The sequence below is a fragment of the Staurois parvus genome, unplaced genomic scaffold (assembly GCF_062004578.1).
Source record: "Staurois parvus isolate SC_StPar_1 unplaced genomic scaffold, SC_StPar_1.0 ptg000054l, whole genome shotgun sequence".
In the NCBI taxonomy this organism is placed as follows: Eukaryota; Metazoa; Chordata; class Amphibia; order Anura; family Ranidae; genus Staurois; species Staurois parvus.
Window position 1 is genome coordinate 715,222 of NW_028317850.1, and position 13,946 is coordinate 729,167.

The 13,946-nt window shown below is 40.9% G+C and overlaps 1 protein-coding gene across 1 annotated transcript in view; it reads right to left on the reverse strand.

Annotated features, from left to right (window-relative positions):
- MINDY2 (MINDY lysine 48 deubiquitinase 2) overlaps window positions 1–13,946 on the reverse strand; it is a 154,871-nt gene that overhangs the window by 69,069 nt on the left and 71,856 nt on the right. Inside the window, exon 5 of the mRNA XM_089667679.1 lies at window positions 11,851–11,953. Coding sequence (XP_089523805.1) covers window positions 11,851–11,953 — 103 coding nt within the window. The remainder of the gene's footprint in view (window positions 1–11,850; window positions 11,954–13,946) is intronic.

Here is a 13,946-nt window from a genome sequence, read left to right on the forward strand (position 1 = left end):
AACCCCAGTGGTGATTAAATACCACCAAAAGAAAGCTCTAGTTGTGTGAAGAAAATTATAAAATTTTAGTTTGGGTACAATGTTGTATGACCGACCGCGCAACTGTCATTCAAAGTGTGAGAGCGCTGAAAAATGGCCTGGACAGGAAGGGGTTACAAGTGACAGGTATGAAAGAGGTTAAACAAAAAAAAAGACCAAAAGTTTTGAAAAAAAACAAAAAACAATATTTTTCACTCTTGGTTATAAACAAATATCCAATAAACTCAAAGTTAGTCATAAATTTAGGCTAAAATGTATTCTGCTACATGTCTTTGGTAAAAAAAAAATCCCAATACATGTATATTAATTGGTGTGTGTGAAAGTTATATCATCTGTAAACTATGGTGTATATATTGGAATTTACATAGCTTTTACTTTCTGACTGCCTAATACATTTCTTGAGGTGCTAAAATGCCAGGGCAGTACAACTCCCCCCCCCCCCCCCCCAATGACCCCTTTTTGGAAAGTAGACACCCAAAGGATTTTGCAGAGAGGCATGTTGAGACCATGGAACATTTTATTTTTTTGCCACAAATTTTTTGAAAATGACAATTTCTCTTTTTTTTTTTTACACAAAGTTGTCCCCTAAATGATATATTGCTCATGCATGCCATGGGTATATATGGAATAACACCCCAAAACACATTCTTTTACCTCTCCCGAGTATTGGGATAACACATGTGAGAGACTTTTTGGCAGCCTAGCTACATACACCCCCCCAAAATCAAATGACCACCTCCAGGCTTTTAAAGGGCATATTTCCTCATATCACTTCCCCACTACCTATCACAGCTTTTGAGGCCCAAAATGCAAGGATAGTACAAACACCTCCCCCCCCACCAAATGACCCTTTTTTGGAAAGTAGACACCTCATGGAATTTGATAAGAGGCATGGTGAGTATTTTACAGATATCATTTTTGTCACTGGGTTTTAAAAAAGAAAAAATACATGTTTGTTCTCTTTCTTCATTTTCCAAAAACATGACAACAAATTAGATCTGCAAAATACTCACCATGCCTCTTAGCAAATACCTTGGAGTGTCTACTTTCCAAAAAGGGGTCATTTGGAGGGGTTACTTCTACTATCCTGGCATTTCAGGGCCAACATTAGAAGCTTATGTCACACATCACCCACTCTTGAAGACCAAGCTTTTTCTTTTTTTTTTGCTAGAAAATTACTATGAACCCCCAAACATTAAATATTTTTTCAAGCAGAGGCCCTACAGAATAAAACAGTGGGTGTCGAATTTTTTAAGCCACACAGTATTTGCACAGCGATTTTTGATATGCAAATCTTTTGGGAAAAATAAACTTTTTAGAAGTTTAATGCAAAAAAACACAATATATTGCCCAATTGTTTGATAAAATATAAAAGATGATATTACGCCGAGTAAATGGATACCAAATATGACATGCCTTAAAACTGTGTATGCCCATGCAATGGAGACCAAGTACATACATTTTTAATATCAATAGGTGACGCTTTAAAAGCCTTTACAGGTCACCAATTTATATTTACACAGGAGATCTAGTGCTATAATTACTGCCCTTGATGTGACGTTCATGGTGATACCTCACATGCATGGTGCAATCTCTGTTTACATACTAATACGGGACCAATGCCTGCGTTCGCCTTTGTGCACGAGCACAAAAAGGGGGGCGGGGCAAGGGTGATTTTTTTTTTTAATTTGTTTTTTACACTGTCTCTTTTTTTTTATCACTTTTATTGTTATCACAGGGAATGTAAATATCCCTTGTGATAGCAATAGGCAGTAACAAGTACTCTTTTCTGAGAAATCTGGGGTCTATTAGGCTCTAGATATCCCCTCTGCCCTTAAAGCATCTGATCACACCAAGGTCGGTGTGATCAGATGCTTTCCCAATCTAAAAATGGCGCTGATAATGTCCAGCGAAATGGAAATTATGAAATGCTTGTAGCTTCCAGTCTCTTAGACCATAGAGATGATTGCAGCCATTCTGGTCTCTGATGAGCTCTGTGGTCAGCTGCATTCCCAGATTTACCTGTGGGACAGGAGAGCTCAAGAAAACTGTCGAAGGTGGTGGTGGGGGGATGTCCCTTCCCGCTGCTTGTAAAAATGATTCAGCACCTAATAGGCCACTAGTATTGCTTTTACATGAAAGCCGACCGGCAGCTGAAAAACACTATACCAGGATGAAACCTGTAGGCTGCAGGCATCATGCTGGTATAACCACTCAAAGTCCAGCGACGTACTAGTACATTGCTGGTCCAGGTTGGGCATACAGTATTTCACAGAGGTGAGTACACCCCTCACATTTTTGTAAGTATTTTATTATATCTTTTTATGTGACAACATTTAAGAAATTACACTTTGCTACAATGCAAAGTAGTGAGTGTACAGCTTGTACAACAGTGTCAATTTGCTGTACCTTCAAAATAACTCAACATACAGCCATTAATGTCTAAACCGCTGACAACCAAAGTGAGTACACCCCTAAGTGAAAATGTCCAAATTGGGCCCAAAGTGTCAATGTTTTGTGTGGCCACCATTATTTTCCAGCACTGCCTTAATCCTCTTGGGCATGGAGTTCACCAGAGCTTCACAGGTTGCCACTGGAGTCCTCTTCCACTCCTACATGACGACATCACAGAGCTGGTGGATGTAAGAGACCTTGCGCTCCTCCATCTTCCGTTTGAGGATGCCCCACAGATGCTAAATAGGGTAGGTCTGCTTGGCCAGTCCATAACCTTTACCCTCAACTTCTTTAGCAAGGCAGTGGTCATCTTGGAGGTGTGTTTGGGGTCGTTATCATGTTGGAATACTGCCCTACGGCCAAGTCTTCGATGGGAGGGGATCCTGCTATGCTTCAGTATGTCACAGTATATGTTGGCATTCATGGTTTCTCAATGAACTGTAGCGCCCCAGTGTCGGCAGCACTCATGCAGTCCCAGACCATGACACTCCCACCACCATGCTTGACTGTAGGCAAGACACACTTGTCTTTGTACTCCTCACCTGGGTGCCACCACACACTTGACACCATCTGAACCAAATAAGTTTATCTTGGTCTCATCAGACCACAGGACATGGTTCCAGTAATCCATGTCCTTAGTCTGCTTGTCTTCAGCAAACTGTTTGCGGATTTTCTTGTGCATCATCTTTAGAAAGGGCTTCCTTCAGGGACGACAGCCATGCAGGCCAATTTGATGCAGTGTGCAGCGTATGGTCTGAGCACTAACAGGCTGACCCCCCTCGCCTTCAATCTCTGGAGCAATGCTGGCAGCATCTACTTCCCAAAGACAACCTCTGGATATGACGCTGAGCACATGCACTCAACTCCTTTGGTCAACCATAGAGAGGACTGTTGTGAGTGGAACCTGTCCTGTTAAACCGCTGTATGGTCTTGGCCACCGTGCTGCAGTTCAGTTTGAGGGTCTTGGCAATCTTCTTATAGCCTAGGCCATCTTTATGTAGAGCAACAATTCTTTTTTTCAGATCCTCAGAGAGTTCTTTGCCATGAGGTGCCAAGTTGAACTTCCCGTGACCAGTAAGAGATTGAGAGCGATAACACCAAATTTAACACACCTGCTCCCCATTCACACCTGAGACCTTGTAACACTAACAAGTCACATGACACCGGGCAGGGAAAATGGCTAATTGGGCCCAATTAGGACATTTTCTTTTTTTTTTGTTTACAAACGATTTTATTAGTTTTTATGAAATAGGCTGCAAAGACAACATTACAGCATCAAGTAACATATAAAACAGAAACAAGGCACAATAAACATTCCAAAAAGGTACAATCATGTAAAGGCATAAAAATTAAGTGTATGAGCAAGATAGGTAAGAGGGTAGGCAGAACAATAATGGCACCAACAGAAAAACACAATCAATTGAATCATAAATATTAATTATTCAAATAAATGTCTATGGGTTTTCCAAACCTCCCCAATTTGGACATTTTTACTTAGGGGTGTACTCACTTTTGTTGCCAGCGGTTTAGACATTAATGGCTGTGTGTTGAGTTATTTTGAGGGGACAGCAAATTTACACTGTTATACAAGCTGTACACTCACTACTTTACATTGTAGCAAAGTGTCATTTCTTCAGTGTTGTCACATGAAAAGATAGAATAAAATATTTAAAAAAATGTGAGGGGTGTACTCACTTCTGTGAGATACTGTATATGTAACAGCAGAGAACATGGGCATATGATGAATCGGATCTGTGGATCAATATGACTGCAATGCAATCTTTTTTGTAATGCCCATGTTGAGGGTTAGGCACAAAAAAGTTTTACATTCGAAACAGTGATAGGTTTCCATGCAAATTGTCTGGCAAGAGCTGAATTTGGGTGGGTGGCGATGTATTGTTGTGCGTATAAATTGCTTTGGCCCACAATCAATTGGTACAAATCTTCAGTGAAAAACAGCGGAGGGGCTAAATGCTAGTGCTGGCAGAAAACAGGGCTAATCCTGCGAACACTGCATTTTTGGGGCCACTATACAAAGGAGGCACAAATATAGTTCTGTTCATGATCAATATATTGATCCATACAAACAATAGACTAGTAATGTCAATGACCAGCTCGTGAGTGTGATTGTGTGCAGGTAATGCTAGCTGATCCTGGCTGGGAGGGGAGCTAACTGACCCTGCCACTATCTGATGTCGCTGGTGGCAGGAATACAGTGATTAGTGAAAAATTCTATATACTGACACCGTACTAATGAAACTGGCTGGGTGACAGGGTGATCAAAGGGTTAATAGGGGCGATCAAAGGGTTAAACATGCTAATCTAGTGTGTGTGTAAAATGTAGTGCTTTTACTCAGTGCGGTGTTCTCTCTTCTCCTCTTGGACCGACAGGGGGGGGGGGGGGAAGGGGGAGTTCACACCCCGAAATAGAAAGCGACGTAAGATTATGACGCTTTGCCCAGAGCCGCTGCTCGCCCGCAAAATTTTTTTTAAACATTTTAAAAGGAAGAGAAGCAGAGCTGTTATGAATCACAATTCATAACAGCTTTGCTAACATTGTGATCACATGATCACCGGGTCCCGTTCACTGGGATCTTCATTCCGCTGTGTCCGCTAGACACAGCAGTCATGGGTGGGGAGTGCTGTATGCCGCCCTGTGTTAGTACAGTGAGAGCGACGTACTTGTATGTCGCTTTGCCTGTAGCTGTGGGAAGCAGTTAAAGTTGTCATGAGAGAGCTAGAGGTGAAGAAAATCTTTCAATAGAGACTTGTACAGGTCACAACTCTCTAAAATGGGACTTCCCCTCCACCGACGTGACCGGATCAGAGTGCCCTCAGATTAGGTAAGTATACACATCAAGGAAATGAAGCAAACAGGGTCAGATTGCACATCTAAGAGACCCATGCGTACATACTAATATTGAGTATTCACCAACCGGCTGGGTTTCTCATCTGGGTGAGACTATATGTGAACCATCATAAAAGACAGGCACTGTGTAATATGTGGAATAGGATTCTCAAAATCTGGTCAATACAGAAAGTGAGCCTGAAAGAAAATAGAGAAGAGGAAAAGGGGAAGAGGAGAAGGAAAGTTGAGGGCAGTTGGGGCCAATTCATCCCAGGCGTCAAGCATCCATACACAAATATCAAATCCAAGGTTGCCATTTTTTTATCAAATTTAGCTTGGTTGTTATGGAGGGTGCAGGTCAACTTATCGTTACTCATGATCCATTTTTGTTTGACATAGTCAAAGATTACTACAGACTGATTCCAACAACGTGCAATGGCTATCCTAGTGTCCAGGATCATGTAAGAAATTAAGTGTGTGGTGTGTTTAGAAACACCCTTCTCAAATTTCTGAAAGAGCAATCTCCGGGGATCTAACAAGATTCACATCCATAACAGAACAGATAAAATTAAACACTCTGACTCAAAACCTGGTCACCTTGGGACACCATCACCAAATATGTGCCATGGTGCCCTCCTGACCACAGTGTCTAAAACACTAGGAGGAGGCTTGTGAAGTCATTTTGGCAATTCTTGATGGAACCATATGCCATCTCAATGGCGTCTTATAGTTGCATTCAACCAAGGCTGTGTTAATCGAAATCTTAGAACGAATATTGTCATGCCATTCTGCGAGATTCCAAGAAATGTTGAGGTCTTCCTCCCAGTGTTCCATGTAGGGGAGCTTGCGTGTGGGGTCATCAGATAGCTGTATACAATAGAGATATGGTCTTTTACTGGTTTTCTAGTGTTACAAGAGGTTTCAAAGCAGGACAATGATAGGGATCAATTAGTCTTGTTAAGTTTGTCCTTCAAATATGAAGTGATTTGCTTATATTGAAATAATTCAAAGGAAGGTAGTTGTAATGTGGATTTACAGTATATTAGTCCAGCAAGTATAGTTTATCTCCAGATAGGAAGTCTCCTATGAGCAGCTAGCCCATATTCTCCCACCACTGAAAAGGCTGTGGGGAGAGTCTCCGTATGAACCCTGGGTTATTTAACAGGGAAGATAAAGGCACATGTAGCGAACAGAGTTTCTTTTTCATCTGGTGTCTGGATCTTATTGATAGTGAGAAAGAAAGCATAAGACATAGGATAGGAAACCACCGCTACAATTGAACCCCTGGAGCATGACAGGGCTTCCATGCCAACTCAATGGGGAGTCAGGCTTGGAACTCCATTGAGTGCTAGCTGGGCTATTTGTGCAGCTTGGTGATAAGCGACCAATTGTTTTGTCTTTTGAGCCTCACCATTCCAGGAGTGCCCTGGACTCAGTCACATATTAGAACACTCCAAAAGGTACAGTGGGAAAATAATTATTTGATCCCCTGCAAATCCTGTAAGTTTGCCCAGTTACAAATGAAGGGTCTATAATTTTACCATAGGTGTATTTTAAATGATAGAGACAGAATATCAACCAAAAATCCAGAAAAAAACATGACACAAATGTCAAATTAAGTTGCAGTGAGTAAAATAAGTATTTGATCCCCTACCAACCAACAATAATTCTGGCTCCCACAGAATCGCTACATGCTCATGTGGTACACAGATTAGTCCTGTCAATTTAAGACGGTGCTCCTAACGACAACTCGTTATGTGTATAAAAGACACTTGTACACAGAATCTCTTTATTGGGCACCACCAATGGCAAGACGAAACAGCTGTCAAAGGGTGTCAGGGACAAGATTGTAGACCTGCACAAGGCTGGAATAGGCTACAAGACTATCAGCAAAAAGCTTGGTGAGGAGACAACTGTTGGAGCAATTATTCGCAAATAGAAAAAATGGAAAAAATGCAAAATAACCATCAATCGCCCTTGTTCTGTAGCTCCAAGCAAGATTTGAGGTAAGGATGGTCATTACATAAGTGAGGGATCAGCCCAGAACTACATGGGAGGAGCTTGTGAATGATCTCTACGCAGTTAGGACCACAGTCACCAAACAAACCACTGGTAATGCTATACGCTGCCATAGAATTGAATCCTGCAGCGCAGGTCCTCCTCCTCAAGAAGGCACATATACAGACCCATCTGAAGTTTGCCAATGAATATTTAAATGATTCAGAGAAGGATTAGGAGAAAGTGCTGTTGTCAGATGAGACCAAAAATTTAGCTTTTTGGCATTAACTCGACTAGCTGTGTTTGGAGGAAGAAAAATGCTGACTATGACCTTAAGAACACCATCCCTACAGTCAAGCACGGAGGTGGAAACATTATGCTTTTGGGGCTGTTTCTCTGCTAAAGGTACAGGCCGGCTTTGCGGCATTGAAGGGCCAATGGATGGGGCCATGAATTGTAAAATCTTGGATAAGAACCATTTTCACTCAGCCAAAACACCGAAGATGGGTCGTGGATGGGTCTTCCAGCATGACAATGACCCAAAACATACTGCCAAGGCAACAAAGGAATAGCTCAAGAAGAAGCACATTAAGGTCATGGAGGGGCCTAGCCAGGGAGCTGAAACTTCAAGTTGCCAAGTGACAGCCAAGAAACTTTAAGGAATTCTGTAAAGAAGATCTGTAAAGAAGAGTGGACCAAAATCCCTCCTGAGATATGTGCAAATCTGGTAACCAACTACAAGAAACGGCTTACCTCTGTGCTTACAAACAAGGGTTTCTCCACCAAGTCCTAAGTCATGTTTTGCTTGGGGATCAAATACTTATTTAATGCACTGCACTCAATTTATAACATTTGTATCGTGTTTTTTCTGGATTCTTGATTGATATTCTGTATCTATCATTTAAAATGCACCTAATGACAGTGGGCAAACTTACAAAATCTGCAGGGGATCAAATATATACTTTCCCAGCTGTACCTTTGGTTTCCCAAACTTAAAGTAGTTGTAAACCCTTATATATACCCAGTGTACCCAGTAAAGTGACTGGCCTCAGGTGATACAAAGAGATGAAACAAATCCTCCTACATGAATTGTACCTGTTTATCTGCAGCCTTCTCTTCTCTACATCCATTCAAAGTGCTGAATTTATAAAGCTTATCTGATAGTTCCAAAAAAAGGAGGAGAGCTGAAGTTACACTCTGCAGAGCTCTGAGAGCTGATTGGAGGGCAGAGACACACCCCCTCCACACAGTTCACAGGAACAGAGCTGAGGCTGTCAATCTGCTGTAGGTCCCTCCCCTGTCACCATTTTTCTCTTGGTGTCAGAAAAACTTATCAGAATTTTTTCATGCTGATAGTAGAGGATCAACAGAAAAGACACTGTGTGCTCTTAACTGAGACAAGTACACACTATAGAGCAGGGGTTTCCAAACTTTTTAAACAAATGGCCATTTTGCTGGTCTTCAGGCTTCAGGAGGGCCGATCTTTGACCAGTGGCAGTAGAAAATGCCTCAGTGTCAGTGGGCTTAAACAATGCTTTATCATTGGTTTTAGTGGGAGAAATAGTGCCTCATTGTTGGTATGAGTGGGAAGAATCCCACTCATATGGCGTCGGTAAAAGAAATAGGGCCCCTTCATTGATGTCAGAGGAAAAATGTCTCAAGAGACAGATAAAGGCAAGCAAAGGACTGCATCTGACCCCTGGGCCACAGTTTGGAGACCACTGCTATAGAGGGATATGCTTTGTTCATATTTCATGTCTGAGGTTTACAACCACTTTAAATATACAGTTTATTACAGGAATTGTTCTTATATACACACTGGAGAGCAATAGGGTTTAAGTTTTATCCTGTGCATATAGGTGGGTAGAAATGATATCCCTTGTAGCCTTCATGTAGATTCACAATAAACATTACCAAGTGGGACTAACTCACTACTTCCTTAACCCTTTGTCGATGGGTGTACACAGATATGCAGACTCAATGAAATGGGCTTTATTCTTGGGGTGCATATGTGCGTACTTGTGTTTGTGCTGGAAGAATGCTCCATAGTGCTCTCCGAACACAGACTGTGCTGTCACAAACAGCTCTGGGTCTCATACCAATGATCAGGAAATGGGAGGACTGGCTCACAATCACATGTTCACTGTTCTAGCCAGTGAGTGGCTAACACAGTGATCACTCTGCAAAACCCACCCATAAACTTGCTTTCTCCTCTGAATGAAGAAAAAAAAAAGATACATTTTAACTTTCTCTCCTAGCCAGAGGAGAACAACATGAACAAAAATGTGTCAAGGTAAGTGTCTGAGTCAATTGTCAAGGTCAGTGTGTGTTAAATAGGATTAAAAAAAAGTGTCAGTGTGTTAAGGTGGGATAGAAAAAAGTACAGCAAAATTCACACTATTGTTTCTTGGACTTATTATGGGCATACGGTATATAATATACACATATGTGGTATTGCCATGAACGTCGGGAGTAACAAAATTTATTTTGGTGGATTTTTTTATGGTGGTGGGTCATGGTAATGTCATAAAAAATACAGCTAAAATTTCAAAATGATTTTTTTTTTTGTTCACTATTTTGGGCCAGTTTTCTTTGATGATTAAAGTGGAAGTCTGCTTAAAATATAACTAAGCTTAAATCTGCTCCCACCCCCATTCTAAGTCCTATTTTAACTAACCTGTAATGGAAAGTTGTGTATACTTATCTAATTTAAAGCACTCCAGTCTGGTCACATGACCTTCCCAGAGGCCAGCTTCCGGGGAGAGGAAAGGCAGCAACAACAGCTGCAATGCATGTGCAGTGACGTCACCCATAGACGTACTATGGGGCATCTGTTGTCAGCTGTCCCTCCACTCCCTTGAAGCCAGCATTGGGACCCAATCTTGTGACCGGAACGAAGTGCCCTCTGATTAGGGAAGTATACCTCGTTTTGGGAAGGTTAGGAGGGAGGAATTAGAATCCATTTAAAGTTTTTATTGCTGTCTGTGCCTTAGCTGGGAAATTTACTACTTGCATTTGTCATAATGACCATTGTTACAGAGACTGAAAATGAAGGAAAATCCAAAATTTTTCATTGTCAGGAACACAGGGGAAATGGGGACACCTGTTCCACCTACAACTGTGTAAGTTCGGAATTCCCCTCACTTTGTAGAGATTTCATCTTCCATTTCTGCTGTGTTCCTGCAACAGGAAGTGAAAGAAAATCCCCCTAATAGGATACAAATGAAATAGCCAGCACTTCTTAAATGCTATGGGGCCCACATAAAAATTTTGCTGTGCGAACATTCATTCACACTGGCATCACAAATCTTCTGTCGATCACCATCACCATCTTACGGCAATATTACAGTATTTTTTCCTGACCTACCTGAAATAAGAAAAATACTGCATTATTGCCACTAGGTGTTGCTATGAATCCTAGGAAATAAAAGTATTAGGCAAAATTCTGGAAAAGATTTGTGGAGTGTGAAATTGACACATTTGTACAGAAATTTTTTTTAATTTACACAGACCACTTAACATTAAAAACAGGGATGTTAGTTTTATATATATTTGCATATCCTCTGTAAAGTGTGGTCCCTAACTCTGATGGAACAAATCTCCCATCCTGGGACATACACAGTAATAAATAGAATAAAGGCCGGTATGTCTTCCTCCTAAAGGAATGACGGAGGTATCTAAATCCTCTTTAAAAGCTGCAGACACAACAGAAGCTCAGCACAGCCCAAAGGCAACTGAAGACTTTGCAGCATGTCTCCAAGCAATCAATAACTAGCTTTTGAAAGCAAGGTGCATATTGCCAACATACTCACCAGCCAGTAAGCAAACAAATTCAACACTATGTGGGAATGTCCCAAGAGTGAGTGGCATTGAGGGGTGTTGGCAAGTCACAGTCAAAGTAACTAAGGCCGGCCATAGATGGCTCAGATATCAGCCAACAGAAATCGGCGGAGATTCTAACCATGTATGGGCAGGCTAAATGTACCAAGTTGATTGATCAACTTGGGTACAACCAGCCTGCTGGATATTACATGCGATTAGCCGCTAGCAATAATACTGTCTTCTTTCGGCAGTAACAGCTCTACCGCCCTCCCACAGTCAGTAGAGAAGGGTGCAATGTGATACAGTCAGGAGTGCGGCTCTTCGATTTTAAAAAAATATAGATGCTTACAATTTACAAAGACATTTCCTAACAAATCTAACTTTTAAATGCTAGTGCATGCATATCATTTTCCTAAGCTGAACTTAAAAAAATATTTGTAGTATGAAAATATTTACACCTGCATGTAAATATCTACAGCTGCATGCTATGGGTAATTCTGTGTAAAACCAACTGCGCAATAGTTGTATTATCTAGAACCTTTGTGCTACAATTACCGCAGTCATGCTGCATTGCTCTGTACATTTTAACTTACAGAGAACTGCGACACGCATGGGCATTTTTTCTAAAAGTTTGTCAATTTTTATTTAGATTTTAAATTTAAGTATAGTAATCAAAGTCACTCACCCACCTTCACTAACCAGCTCACTGTTGTCTGACTGCTTGCATGAAATAATCTTCTCTACCAACTGGTTGTAGCTGCAGTTACTGACTGCCTTTACAACTTCAGAAATCTGAGAGATGAAAAGTGCAATTATAATTAGAAAACGAAGCTGTGTACAAAGACTTAAAAGACTTAATGCGTGATTCAAGTTCACGGATAAACTTAAAGTGACATGACATGAAAGATAAAATTATGCAAGAAAACAGCTGAAAACCATTATTTTTTTTTCAAATGTTCAAGCCTAAAAAGAGTTTGCCCTTCACTTAATATTGTGACTATAGAAAATGTACAAGTACAAAAAAATTAGTTTCACCGTTTAGGATATTCATTATGTTCTTTGGTATATTGATCACACTATTTTCATGCTATGTTTAGAATAGAGAAAAGAGAAACAAATCAATCAGAAAGCTGCATTTACTTTTCTTGAGCTTCATGAGCATCACAGGAGCCATGTTACCTGTGATGTTCGCATACGCAAATCCCGACCGGAAGAACCAAAATCAGGGTCTAGTCTATCCTTTATTACACTTTGCTATTGGACCTTAAACAAGATGAGTGGTTTTAGTGGCCAATATTGAGGCATGGGAGGAATTGTATATATAAACAAATATTTTAGCATATAGTATAATAAATTTACACTAATTGGATGCTTTTTTATTCCAGTATGCTCATAGCTACATTCCTGAGAACTGCAAGATAAAGTTGAACTCCAGATAAAAAAATATTTTTGGACATTTGCAAAGTAAAAATAAATTACCACTGATGTGCGCTCCATGTGTGGCTGCTGCTGTATTCGCTAAATGGTTTAATTACTACCGTACACTACAGTAAGCACTGAATATCCAGCTCTGAGATTTACATTTATAGCTATAGTACAGTTCTGATAGCAGATCGCTTGGCTATAGTTCAGCCAAACATCTTGTATTCTGTTCACTGAATACAAGACGTTCTGTAAATGGAACAGAGGAGGTTGAATTACATAATCTACCCTCCACCATTCACATAACATTTTGTATTCAGTGCAGGGAATATAAAAAAATGTTTTATGAGTGGCTGAGGAGAAGAACGAGCAACCCACTATCAGAACTGTACTCAAGTTGAAACTGCAACTTTCGAAGCCAAATGTTCAACATTTACTGTAGTGTACAGGAGTAATGAAATCTACAATTTCAGTAAACACAGCAGCAGCCACACATGTGGCACACTCAGGAGCACACCTATAGCATAACATTTAACACACTTACCTGTTCAACCTGCATAATACCCCCAAAAAAGTGTCTGCTTTGCTTGTAAAGGGTAATTTTACATCCCTATGGTGACTGGTCTATGCCAGAGCACCTAGAGATTATTATCAAAGTGGAGCTCCACCCAAAAGGGAATTTTCTGCTTTAAGGCCTCCTCCCCAGCTCTTGTTAGTGAAATGGAGCTTCTGGGGAGGATAAGAAGAATGGGTACCTGATTTTGACAGGTACCCGCTCCAACTTCCATGCGACCCCCCCCCCCCCCCATTCTTTCGGAACACGTGGCAGGTTCCAGAAGACTTCAGGACCATTCACAGTGTGTAGTGCCGCATGGCATGCACAGTATGCACCCGGCTGAGAGCCCACAAACTGTCACACCCGGGTGTCCATTGTAAAGATGATGGAGAGAGACGCACACTGGGTGAAAACAGCTAGGCTAAGCAGAGCGCTGGAACGCAGGACAGGTGAGTGGCTGTTTATTAAAAGTCAGCAGCTACAGTTTTTGTAGCTGCTGACTTTTAATTTTTACATATTAGACTAGAGCTCCTCTTTAACGCAAAGACAGCAGTTTAGGTACAGAAAATCCTCAATGTCGATAAGGACAACATAAGCAGTGGCGCCACAAGTGCTCAGACATGAGAGTAATATGGAAATTACTCGGTACAAGAAAAGGACACGTTTGGGCTTTCATCACCATTTGAAAATATGATGCAAGATGAATATCACAGTAAAGACGTGGCATTGCAATTTTCCATAAAAATACAATTAGAAGTTTAAATCAGATATTAACAAATATGCATCACCATGTCCTTGTCTATTTAC